Source organism: Rhododendron vialii, chromosome 5a, assembly GCF_030253575.1.
Source record: "Rhododendron vialii isolate Sample 1 chromosome 5a, ASM3025357v1".
Taxonomy (NCBI): domain Eukaryota; kingdom Viridiplantae; phylum Streptophyta; class Magnoliopsida; order Ericales; family Ericaceae; genus Rhododendron; species Rhododendron vialii.
The window spans coordinates 42,658,519-42,670,595 of NC_080561.1; the positions used below are offsets into that span (position 1 = coordinate 42,658,519).

General features: G+C 36.8%; 2 protein-coding genes across 2 annotated transcripts; one reads left to right on the forward strand and one right to left on the reverse strand.

Annotated features, from left to right (window-relative positions):
* Positions 1 to 613: 613 nt before the first annotated feature.
* Positions 614 to 2,708, forward strand: LOC131326164 (uncharacterized). The gene is made up of 2 exons (XM_058358784.1): positions 614 to 902; positions 1,389 to 2,708. The coding sequence occupies exons 1-2, from the start codon at positions 717 to 719 to the stop codon at positions 1,914 to 1,916; spliced, it is 714 nt and encodes a 237-aa protein (XP_058214767.1). The 5' UTR covers positions 614 to 716; the 3' UTR covers positions 1,917 to 2,708.
* A 6,504-nt stretch (positions 2,709 to 9,212) lies between these two features.
* On the reverse strand, positions 9,213 to 11,582 carry LOC131326165 (probable WRKY transcription factor 70). Its single transcript, XM_058358785.1, has 3 exons — positions 11,059 to 11,582; positions 10,308 to 10,412; positions 9,213 to 9,868 (listed from the first exon to the last, which is right to left on the reverse strand). Exons 1-3 carry the CDS (start codon positions 11,412 to 11,414, stop codon positions 9,316 to 9,318), a joined length of 1,014 nt encoding a protein of 337 aa, XP_058214768.1. The 5' UTR covers positions 11,415 to 11,582; the 3' UTR covers positions 9,213 to 9,315.
* Positions 11,583 to 12,077: the final 495 nt, after the last annotated feature.

Genomic DNA, 12,077 nt, shown 5'->3' on the forward strand with positions numbered 1-12,077 from the left:
ACTTTATTTGTACTGTAATGCAATAAGGGGAACATGGCATTGGATTGGATGATTAGATAATCAAGTAGTAATTGCCTAGCAATGGATGATAAGATAATGTAGTAAAACATGGCGCTTAAGCTGGTTTCGGTGGATTCCATCTAAGTGGGCATGCCACTAATTTGAACTTTAAACCTTATCTTTAGTGTTAAACTTTGTGAAACATTTATTCTATTCTATCAAGGGAGAGCATCATTTTGAACTGCTATACAAAACTGAAGAATTATGGCAAAGAAAGCAAACCAAACATGGAGATCTATTTCAATGAAAAAGTGAGACCATTTTTAGCCACTTGACAACCAAGGGTTTCAGGAAGCCTCTGGTCAGAGGTTTGACTCTCACTCACGTCTTATCAATTTTCAGTCCATACGAACTTTCGGCCCAACTTAATTGAGAGGCCGAGCTGATGGATGGTGGGATTGGTTACCAGATGAGTCATTTTGCCGAATTCAGAGTTGTAAAGAAACATTATCATTCATCAAACCCAATATGCAATCTTGTTGTCCATTATTTTATATTCCAAAGCACATCTAGCCATTAACAACCGAGATAAGTGCACTTCTTTTTCCTTGTCCTCATGACCTAAATTCCACTGCAAATGACTGATAAACAGTCAGGTTATCACTTTTTGGCATAGCCTATTTTGCTATAAGACCATCTAGATCTGAATCTTTTGGATGCCACTGATCGATAGAAAGATGGGAGTGATTCTTTATCTGGACACCATATTAGTCCCCTTGAGCCTCTTCCTCACAATAGGTTACCATGCCTTTCTATGGCACAGCTACAAGAACAAGCCCTTTCTAACCACCATAGGCATGCACATGCTAAGGAGGAGATCATGGATCCAAGACATGCAACAGGCAAGGCCTTCTTCAATCTATTGCTTTCTAGCTGTATGCATGTAAAATTTTACTAGTATATCACGAATCATCGCATGGCTTGTAATGTACACATGCATATGTACATTGTACGTATGCATGACTTGGGTGAAACTGTAAACAAAAAATTTGTACCGAGTTCTTGTATGAAATGACCTCTGTCTCAAACTAATAATCGAATAGCTATGATTTTCCGGAAGATGTGAATCATTTGATGAGATGCTGCTCTCCTCATGGTCCCAAAGATTGAATTCTGCCCTCAACCCTTTAAAATCGGATAGATTGACTTGGTCGATCTATCTATTTGAAAGAAAACACTGATCTTTGAAACTACTTATTGCAAAAATGTCAACGTCACATCATTCTGTATACATATCCATGTGACAATCGTACTAGTAAATCCTTTTGTTTCTACGATTTTGGAGATTTGTAAATGTAAGTTTGCTTACATAAGCTTTTCTTACACAGGGTGATGATAAAAAGGGTATGCTTGCAGTTCAAAGCTTGAGAAACACTTTAATGGCCACTATACTTACTGCTTCAATCTCAGTTATCATAAACATAGCATTAGCATGCCTAACCAACAACACCTATTATGCAAGCCACCTCCTCAACAACAGAATCTTTGGCTCACAGACCAATATGATCCTTGTCCTGAAGTACGGCTCAGCATCACTCTTCCTGCTAGTTAGCTTCTTGTGTAGCTCTATGGCCGTCGGATGCTTGATCGATGCCAACTTCTTGATCAATGCGATGTCATCAGATGAAGATCATGATCAGATCTATACTAATGCCCACACACAAAGGATAATGGAGAGAGGGTTTTTGTTGGCAGTGGTTGGTGAAAGGGTGCTTTGCGTTACCTTTTCTCTGCTTTTTTGGATGCTTGGTCCCGTGCCGGTTGCTTTGTCCTCAGTGGCATTGGTTTGGGGGCTTTATGTGCTTGACTTTGCTGGAAAACTCCATCAAAATTGCAATAAGCAAGGCAAAAGTTAAAATCGATCAGTAGTATTATCGTTGGTCTTATCGGCTGTTCATATGACACAAGATTGTCTCAAACCCTCTGTCTACAAAAAATGAGTCAATTAAGGATTTCTATTTTATTTTTTTAACACGGAAGGGTAAGAGAGTAATTCCACCTACCATTTCCGCAATTGCTGACTATTAAGGATTTGGTGTGTTTAAGAATGCATGTGCGTTTTGAAGATGTCAACTCATTCAAGCCCGAAGGCGAAGATTACATCGCAAAAAGAAACTAGTGGGCTTTGTGGCCCCCTAGAAAGCCAACAAATTTTTCTGGCCCAGATGCACTAACTGTGAGTACTAGGTAAATAGGCCCATCTTGTTCTTGTTCTTTTGCTTTGAGGAAAACCCATGAATGGGCCGGCCATGTTAAGAGTGTGGCCTATCTGGTTTTCAGATCTAGGGTCTTCAGCCCTCAGTTTCGATCTGCCTTGGCGACGGATCTGTGGGTTCTTCTGCAACAACGGTCGTGGCGCCTAGCAGCAGCGACTGTGGTGGAACGAAGGGACGTTGAGCTCTAGTTGCCAATGTGAATCCTCCATCTTCCTCAAGCCACATCCACGAGCTGTCAACTTTTGCATGATTTTTTATGTTTGTTGTTGTTTTCTTTTTCTTTTCTTTTCTTTTTTTTGTTCGGATCCTTGGGGTCCTTTGTATTTTGTGTTGTTTGGTTATGAATACATGTTTGTGTTCCCAAAAAAAAAAACAAATACTATAAGTATCTTCTAAGAGACTCTTGCTCCATGTGGAGATTTAAAAAGTCCCAATATTTTGGTGTTTTCTTTGTGCCTGGTACAAACTTTTCTCGAATTGCTTTTATTTTCATATTGCTCTCCCTTGGTGCTTTGAAGACGGAACCAAGTTTAATCAAAGATAAACAAAACAGATTAAGGTTTTTATTTTATATTTAGGAATGACAGAAACTCATACAACATACGCTAGAAAGTTAGTAGACACCAAGTCGTCTCGAACTCGAGACATTGGTGAACTTAGAACAAGCACATAACCGATTGGCCGGCTTGGACGTTCACAAATTAAGGTTTTGGAAGTTGTGAAAAAGAAAAGAAAAGAAGGATTATGTTTAAGAGGGAACATATACAGAAAGTTGGAGGAAAAAAAAATTCTAAGATGATGTAAATTTATGGTGTTTGGTTAAAATACTTACAATCCGGATCAAACATACCTAATACTACATTTATAATCTCACAAAACCCAAAGTTTTGGATATGCAATACTATGTACGGGATGTGTTGTTTTACTCCAATTAATATGATACCGATATCGATGGGGTTATTATTAATCCCTTTCATAAGGGCCCTTGTTGTATTATATTTGCGACAGTATTTCGAACCAATTTCAAAACTACCTTGCTCATTGGTTCAACTTTAACTTCAACAGCCAAAATTAAGGTATATTGAAATCAAAACCCATATATAAATAAATAAAAAGGCACAATCATGTGATTTCTTGGTTGTTAACCATTCTAATCAATTGGTTAAACAATCCTGTGGGCCTGTGTTCTTGGTCTGAAAGCGCTACGTTCATACTAATTGTCAAGTGTGAACAGAAGATGAAGAAGAGAATGGTAAAAGCCCTCGTGGCCATGACCTTGACTAGCTTCCCTGTCACTTCGTTTTTAGTAGAGAAAGAAGGGGAGCCCACTTAAATATTTTTTTTGATCCTCCAAAAAAGACAGAGAGGGGTGACCAGGAGTAGCAACTCTCTCCTGGGCGGTGACATAGGGACTCCAAACTCATGATGGAGCCTCTCAAAATACGCACCACCGCACCTGAGGGCGGAGGCTCATGGGCTTCAAACGGGAGCCAGGAGGCGTTCGCTCGCCTCCAAGGGCTCCAACCAGCAACCACATGATAGCCAAGCCCAATGCTACCAATCCGGGTTGTGGCCCACTTAAAAATCTCCCACAGGCTTTGAAAAAGTTTTCTTGATAAGGGAAAACCCTCATCACCCGTTCACATTATTGTACGGATCGGAGTATTATCTTTTCCAAGTGAAAATAACCTTGAAAAAATGATTGATGGGAATGGTTCATAACAGTTACACTACTGGTAGAAAAGATTTCCCGTGTACAAAGAAAGGAATGGATCAGTTGTACACTTTTTTCCAGATATGCTATTGGTACACACGTACCGGTACAAATCTCGCGAACAGACCAGTTCTGGCCCTGCTTTGGGTCAAAACATTATCCGAGCTGCTCATTTTATTTGCGATCCCTACAAAAAAAATCAGCTAAATCAAATATCGGTAGAGGCAGTTGCGATACATCTCAATTTGCTTTAGAATTCAGGCTAAACAAAATGAGCGGATCAATTTTTTTTTTGAACCCAAAACTGGTCTGTGTACAAATTTTGTATCTATACCCTTGTCCTTTCTGCACTATTTTCATGTTCCTTTTTTCTTTTCTTTTTTTCTGTTCTTTCACTTTCAGATGTAACATCTATGAAATTGCTCCATAGGTTCCATGTGATGTGGTTATCCTGGATCGATTCCTATTCAGAATATTCTCGATCGGTTTCCACCAGGAAATTTCAAATAGAGGAAAATTTGATGTACTACTACGTAAAAAGTTTGAATTTTAGTATTTATGAAACGTTCCCTCTTTACGAAGAAGATTCACTGAATAACATTATTAAATCAGGCTTGATGTTGACAAGAAAAATTAAAAATATATATATGCATTAGGCTATCCACATAGGTATAATCAAAAATAGATAATCAAAAGTTGACACATTAGCTTTTAATTATCCATTTAAGAGGTTGCTAAGCTTAATAATGTTGAGGTCCACAATGGTCACTTCTAATTCATAACCAAAATAAGGGGTTCACTACAATTTCACTCTCTCCTTATGTTTTCCACCATTGATCACTTTCCTCCATTACGTTTTTTTTTTGGCAAAAATATATCGTTTACGTACCTTCCTTAATTTTGGGAAAAATTGGTGACTTTCATCCCTCATATTATAAATTTGGAAAAAAAAATCATGTACTCAAAAAAAAAAAAAATCAAATGTGTTCTTGAATTTGGAAAAGAATGAAAGATTCTTCATGTTCTCAATCACATGGAGAGGATCGAAAAAAGAATAAAATAGAAACGGAAAAAAAAAGTGAAATACCTTAATCCGGCGGCAATTAGTTGAATTGTAGATGATCGAAAGATATGAGCTTCACTTTTGGAGGGAAAGAAAGAGAAACAGTTTGTGATTAAAGAGAATGAGATATAGAGCAAACGAAGAAGAAAATACCATTTGAAACATGTGTGTATACAATTTTGGAACCAATTAACTTATATGGTGTGGGATTCACAAATTTTGATTATTGAAAAAAGTTGCTAGTTTTGGTTATCCAAAGCCCAAAATTTGATTATTTCTAAGAATGCTGCTAAGTTTGATTATACCATTGTGAGCTATTTTTTACACTAACATTGTTAACTTTAAAAATAATTTACTTTTGATTATACTACTGTGGATGGCCTTAGCTCTTCTATCTATTTGGAGGCCGAAGAAGAAAAAAAATGTTAGAAAGCCTACCCAGTTATTAGAGCATCCGCACGGGAGTAATTACCATGTACTTCACTTTAAAGAGCAAAATGAAAGAAACAACCTCACATCGGCCTCTTTACTAGTGGGGATCGCTTGCCAAAGTTTTAGTTTTGCAACAGTTCCTCCTTATTTTAAGAGTTAAAAAATTTTATATTAGTTTTCAATCTGTACTTCATCTCACCCGCTCGTTTTATTTGTCTCCATTCCAACACTGTTCATCTCTGGGGACTATTTCATTAATATTTAATTGAAAAACGATTGAGATTAAAGAGCCTGATGTAGTAAATATTTTAAAAATGGATAGCTAAAGTAATAAAGTCACTTTTCAAGGTATAAATTGGTCCAAAATGTAAAGAATCTAATGCGGATGCTCTTACAAAATATACTAATTAACGTGCTAGTAGGGCTTTAAATTGTCACTAGCCGATCTCAAGTGATTGAGACATAAAAATCGATTTGGTTTGGTTTGAAATTTTGAAATTGTCAATTTACGCCATGAATTGCCTTGAAACTTGACGCGTTTTCATCAACTGTGGAAAACCAATAACAAATGAAGATGCATAAGCTAGATGTAGATATAGATGTACATTTCAGGTAGATATTAGCTAGTGTTTAGGCGACACAAATATTACATCATGATGAGCACAACATGAGCGCATGCAACGCCAATCTTCAAATTTCCAGCCAATTATTCTACCCTATATATCATGCATGGAAAGTTCTTAGGTTTTAATCAACGCAAACTATCAGTCTTGTTGCCCTATAAATGGCCAAATTGGTGCAACCTAGTTTGAATATTGTGTACATTGTATGATTGCGCAAAGTAAAGGTATATATCATCTTATCTCGATCGAGGATAAATAAAAAAATCTTGTCCTTTAGATCTTGTCAACCCCTAAAACAAGTTCATGCTTATGCAACGCAAGTGGACATGGTTGAAAAATATACAACAACTTTAGAATGATATATAAGGGTGACCGTACAAGAAATTTCATAGCTGTAGTCATGAGATCCCTGTAGTCATAAGAGTGCTAATAATCGAGTATTCCCGACTTAAAGATTTAAATCCCGTACTGCACTACCTATTACGTATCATTTTTTTAGCAAACTTGGTACCCTAGAACCGCATTTTCGTTTTGACTCAAATATGGGCCGGTATTGGCCCATACTGGTGGGTATCGGACTATTTTAAATTTAATTTTCTAGGTAAATGGATTTATTGTTTTAAATTTTATTATGTGGGATAATGCACTAATGATGATAAATTATGATGCCCGATATGTCACCGGTACCGATAGGTAACGTGCAAGTAAAAAAAATTGATAGTCGAACCGGTAGAGTATTTGGAGAGGCATGACATTGTTCCAGACATGAATAGTTTGCTAAAAACAAATAAACCGTACTTGTAGGTTGTTTGGATTGATCTATATAATTAACCAGCGTTTTCCTACAAAATCAGTTAGAGGTGGATAAGAGCCCGTTTGGGAGCCTAATTATTTTTGCATTTTTCATTTTCTGGAAGAGTGTTTAGAATTGAATAGAGTAGTGTTTAGGAGATAGTGGTCAAAATAGATTATGAATGAGTATTTTGAGGATAATGCTCAAAATAGATTAGGAATTTGGGAAGATAATCCAAAAGGAGAAAGGAAAACCTCCTCCACAGTTAATTCTGAGATTGTGCTTCTAAAGTGTAGTTTTCAAAATGCATTGTGAGATAATTCATTCTCACAATGCAGCTCCCCGGGTTCCAAAAACGAAGTTGGACAGTGGATAATCACAATGCACCGGCTCCCAAACGGGCTCTAAATGACCTAGCTAAAACCGTTCCTATACAAGGTTAATGTCAAGATCATGTGCAAACCTTAACTGAGCCATTGACATTTTAAGTACAACCTTCAAACCCCTTGGCCTGGCCTAAACCCCCAACAAACTTCACAATTACTATAGAATTGCTAGAAAATTCTGTTATGGGCAAAGCCACAAACATGATACCTTGTTCGGTTTGGGTTTCGAGGGAGGTTTTAGAGAGTAATAAGTAGAGAGAAATAGATAGAGAAAATTTATTTAGAACCGTGCGTAGAGATTTTGAGAGTACTAATGAGGGGTTTTGCTATAATTTTTTCATGACAAATTTCAGGGATTGAGCTGCCACTCACTTTGATTTGATTACGATTGCACGTTATTTTCAACCAAAAATCAACAATTGTAATCCTGTTAATTTGCCCGTTGATTACAACTCATTTGAAACCATAAGCTGTTTGGAGAAAAATACAATTTTGTATGTTACCTATATTTATAATACTGCCAATAAATGAACCTAAGATCGATTTAACCCAACTTGGCCTGGACTCCACCACCACCAACGATGTTCGGATAACTTTTCCTCCAAAGGCCTTGGCAAATTATGCTCTTTTAGTTCTGCTTTTCAAAAGACAAAAAAACGACTTTTATGTCTAGCAAGTTTTAACCACGCACGAGAATTTTTTTATAATCGGATGTTCGGACCAGCTTTCGCGTATCTTGATTAACTCTAGGCTCCTGAAATTAACGATCAGATAAATCTTCCAATAGCCCTAAGGTTTGAAATATTTGGACTCCATGAAATTTGAACATGTCACCTCATGGAAAACAATCAAAAACGACTTTTATGTCTAGCAAGTTTTTAATTAACCACGAGAATTTTTTTATAACCGGATGTCCGGGCCAGCCTTTGCACATCTTGACTATTTATGGGCCTTTGAAATTAACGACCGGACAAATCTTCTCACAATCACTGTTGCTTTCTCATACTCCCAGATCCCTTTTTAGCCACTACTATTCATACAAAAAACAGGGTACCACCAAGGTGGTCCTACATCCATCCTGAATGGAGTAATTTTTCCCATCGTTGATCTCTCATGGAGTACTTCATTCTCACGGTCTCACCTAATCGTCCATATTCATTAGCATCACAAGAATTATTGAACAGATTCAATGGATCGGATTAATGAATAGGAACATGATGTTGACGCTGTCCTATTTGGTAAATAACCTATTTTCTTCTTTTGGTGGATGATGAAATTACTAAAAAGAAGAGTTGTTTCAACATGGACTAAAACCCACGTTTTTACGGATTTTTAGACAGATTATTCTCCTCACTTATATCAACTAAAATGTCCTTTAAAAAAAATAACTTGACTATTGTCATTAGCTTGTAATTCATTTAGTTTAGCGTGAGTGCATATGTAACTTCCTTTGGGAAAAAAAAAATGCATTCATCAAGTATGAGGGCGTAATATTCACATCCCAATGATTCAATGAATTCGAGTTCTCACATGCCCCACCTTTTGCGCTCCCTTTCTAATTAAGGAAAAGACAAGAACTTCAAAAAATAATGTTTGAAGCAGATGGCTTGTCTGCAGTCCACGTTTAGATTGCAGAGGTGTGGTTGGAGTATGCCAAGTTAGTTTAAGTTTTTAAAGTTTAGACTATTGAATACAAAGATGAACGGCTGTGATTGAACTGCAGGGACTCTCTGCAGTTGGACCGCAAAGAATCCACCATGTTAGAAAACAGTTCACAAGAGTACAAACAGCCAAGATGCACCACTTTTGTTGCCTATATATATCACAGATTCATCATTTCATGAAGATATAAAGGCTAATCTTGCTTCACTAATGCAACGAAGGGCTAATCAAATTCAAATTGTAAGAGAAGAAACACACTAGTATAGTACTACATAAATTTATATAAGTACAAATTTTCTACATCAAGTTTAGGGCGTAAGAAAGTAACCAAAAAAAGAAAAACCTTCTAATACAACAGTAGTAGCACTAATTATCAAAAGGGTATTCAAATTGCGAGACATCCAAATCACCAACATCCACCAGCATATCCAGGTCAAAGCTATGACTATCATCATGAGTAGTGCTAGTCGTACAAGAGTACACCCCGGAAGAAGAGATCACATCGCCGTGATCAGACTCTGACGACAGAACTGGCATAGGCCCGGACGAATTAAAAGCCGTCAAATCCGATAGCAAGAATAAAGGATCCGTCGAAGTTGATTGGATGTGGTTGAAACTAGGCTTCAGCTCTTGGGTATGTGAGTATTCATGTTTTACCAAAGGGAAGGTTGGGTAATAGGTTTCATGGTTCAATTTGGTGTTTGGATAGTTGGTTGAACCAAAGCTAAGGAAAACCGAATTAGAGCTGTCCCCAGGGATAGTGGAATCCAGGATTATCTGAGGAGGTTTAACTAGATTTTGACAGGTGTGACTGCCGTGGTATGTGGTCCGGTACATTGGTGGGTCCTCCTCGGTACTTTGAACCTGTTTGGTTGCTTGGCAACCTTGATCAAACTTGTGAGTGCACCTATAGTAGTTCCTGCACATCAAAAATAGTAGGAATTAATTAATTAGCTTATAGGCTTTTCATTGAATTATTCCAAAAACCAAACATATTCCTTTGGTGTACCAAACAAACATCGTTTACCCATAGGGAAATTGTTAATACTGCAATGAGACATGTCTTCTCTATTCAAGTTATTATTCTTTATTCTAATTCATTAAAGTAAACTTAACCACTGAAATTGTTAATTCCGCAACGAGACCAAGTCAAATGTATCAAGATTCGTATTCTCTGTTCTAATTCAGTTTAAACTGAACGATCCTACATCGAGATTTGTTTATTTGAATTTTTTTTATTATTACAAGACGCACAGTGCAATAATAGAAAGAGGATGTGAATTTGTTTGGCCGGGAAGGACAAAGAATCCGGCCGTACAAAGGGGAAAAATGGTGGAAGATAAGAAGAGAAATCAAACCTTGGATGCTTGGCATTGAGGATAACTTTCTGTCCATACTTTCTCCACGCATAGCCATCGTCGATCAAATTAGAGGTGATTTTTGTACATGTCTGAGTAGTCTTTCTGCAATTTAAATCATTTCCGGTTCAGGAATTCCGTACACAAACATTATAGAGGAGATCCAGGCTCTAAAAAAGTATTCTTGAGGTTTTTTTTTTTGTTTTTTTGTTTTAAATTGCCTTTAGGTAGTTTTGTGTTAAATTTTTGTAAATTACTGAGGCCTCATTCCAGTTTCTTTTAAAAAGTACTTTTTGAAAAGGAATTTAATTTCAAACTAAAAAATCATGTATTTACACAACTAATTTTCTTACCAATATAAATTTTGTTTGATAGATTTCATTGAGATCTTTTAAACGGTGCGAAAAATTAAAAATTTCTTTTTCATTTTCATTATATTTAAACTTGAAATTACCTTATTCTTTTTATTAAAAAAAAAAACAAGAATTAAAAAGAAACTGAAACGTAGCCTGATTGGTAGACTTGGAAAAGTAAAAATTTACAACAGGAACACAAATTTATTTGAAAAAGCAAAGAACGAACCCAAAAAACCGATTTTTTGTTTTTGTTTTTGTTTTCGAAGAGCCAAGAAAAAGCCCTCAAACTTCGGAGAAAACGATAAACCATTGTAACATAGGAGTGAGTATCAACAGACAGAAAAAGGGATAAATTCTTTCGAATAAAAAAAGAAAAAGAGAAAAAGGATAATCACCTTCTCTTGTAACACCCTCTCCGTTGTTTAAACGCGGATGTACTCCTGCTACTCCCCTCAGAATCATCGGCTTTCCGGCCATTTGATGAAGGCGAATTCCCGCCCGTATTCACCGGAACTTTATCGAAAACCCCCTCAATTGGGCGCCGGTTCACTATCGACATGGATTCCGCAAACGATCCTAAGACTTTCTTAACAAGATCAAGGGCCGCCACCGACGATTTATCGTCGCCAGCAGAGGGTTTTCCGAGGGTGAGTCTGAGCTGGTTTGCTGATTCGTTGCCTTGAACGAGCAACTGAATTAGCTTTTCCCGGTCGCCGAGTAAGTTGTTTACCGACGGAGAGGAGGGGTCCATATGGGTAGTGTGTTTTCTTGATTGAGAGCTTCTGTGCTAGTAGGAAACAAAGTGAACAAAGGGAGGGGGTTTTATGGAGGAAAATGAAGGGCGTATAAATTATATTTTCAGAACTAAATGACATATAGTATTATAATTGGCCAATTACTCGGAAGTTTGGATAGAGCTTGCCTGGAAAATTCCTTAGTTCGGATGACTTTTATTAATCTTTCAATCCCCTAGCGCTTCAGCGCGCGTGATGCTCCATTCTTCTAGTACTATCTTTATAGGGTGTTTCCACCAACAAAAATTACAAAAAATTTAACACATTTTCACATTTCGTTTCCCCTAACAAAAAAACTTGTTAATAAAAACTGCTTTTGTTATACTGTAGTAATTCTACTCACAAACCATTAACAACTTATTCACTGCGGGAAACACCTAAAAACTTCTCAACTACAAATAAAAATCTACAAATTTTTCACTACCGGAAACACTTCGTTATTTTTGGACATGGCTTTCTCTGTCATTGGAGCCACCTTTTTGTCTTGATATCGGCATTAATTTCATAATCCAAATCGCTCGTGTTTTAAGAGCCCGTTCCAAAATACCTTCTTAAAAAATAAGTATTTATTTCAGATTTTCAAACTAAAAAATAATATAAATGAAAAATAATTTTTTGAT

Coding starts and splice junctions, on each gene's coding strand:
- LOC131326165 (XM_058358785.1), bottom strand. CDS start 11,414: ATGGACCCCTCCTCTCCGTCGGTAAACAACTTACTCGGCGACCGGGAA. Junction 10,413..11,058: donor AGAGGGTGTTACAAGAGAAG/GTGATTATCCTT, acceptor TTTAAATTGCAG/AAAGACTACTCAGACATGTA. Junction 9,869..10,307: donor CTCAATGCCAAGCATCCAAG/GTTTGATTTCTC, acceptor TTTGATGTGCAG/GAACTACTATAGGTGCACTC.
- LOC131326164 (XM_058358784.1), top strand. CDS start 717: ATGCCACTGATCGATAGAAAGATGGGAGTGATTCTTTATCTGGACACC. Junction 903..1,388: donor GGATCCAAGACATGCAACAG/GCAAGGCCTTCT, acceptor TTTCTTACACAG/GGTGATGATAAAAAGGGTAT.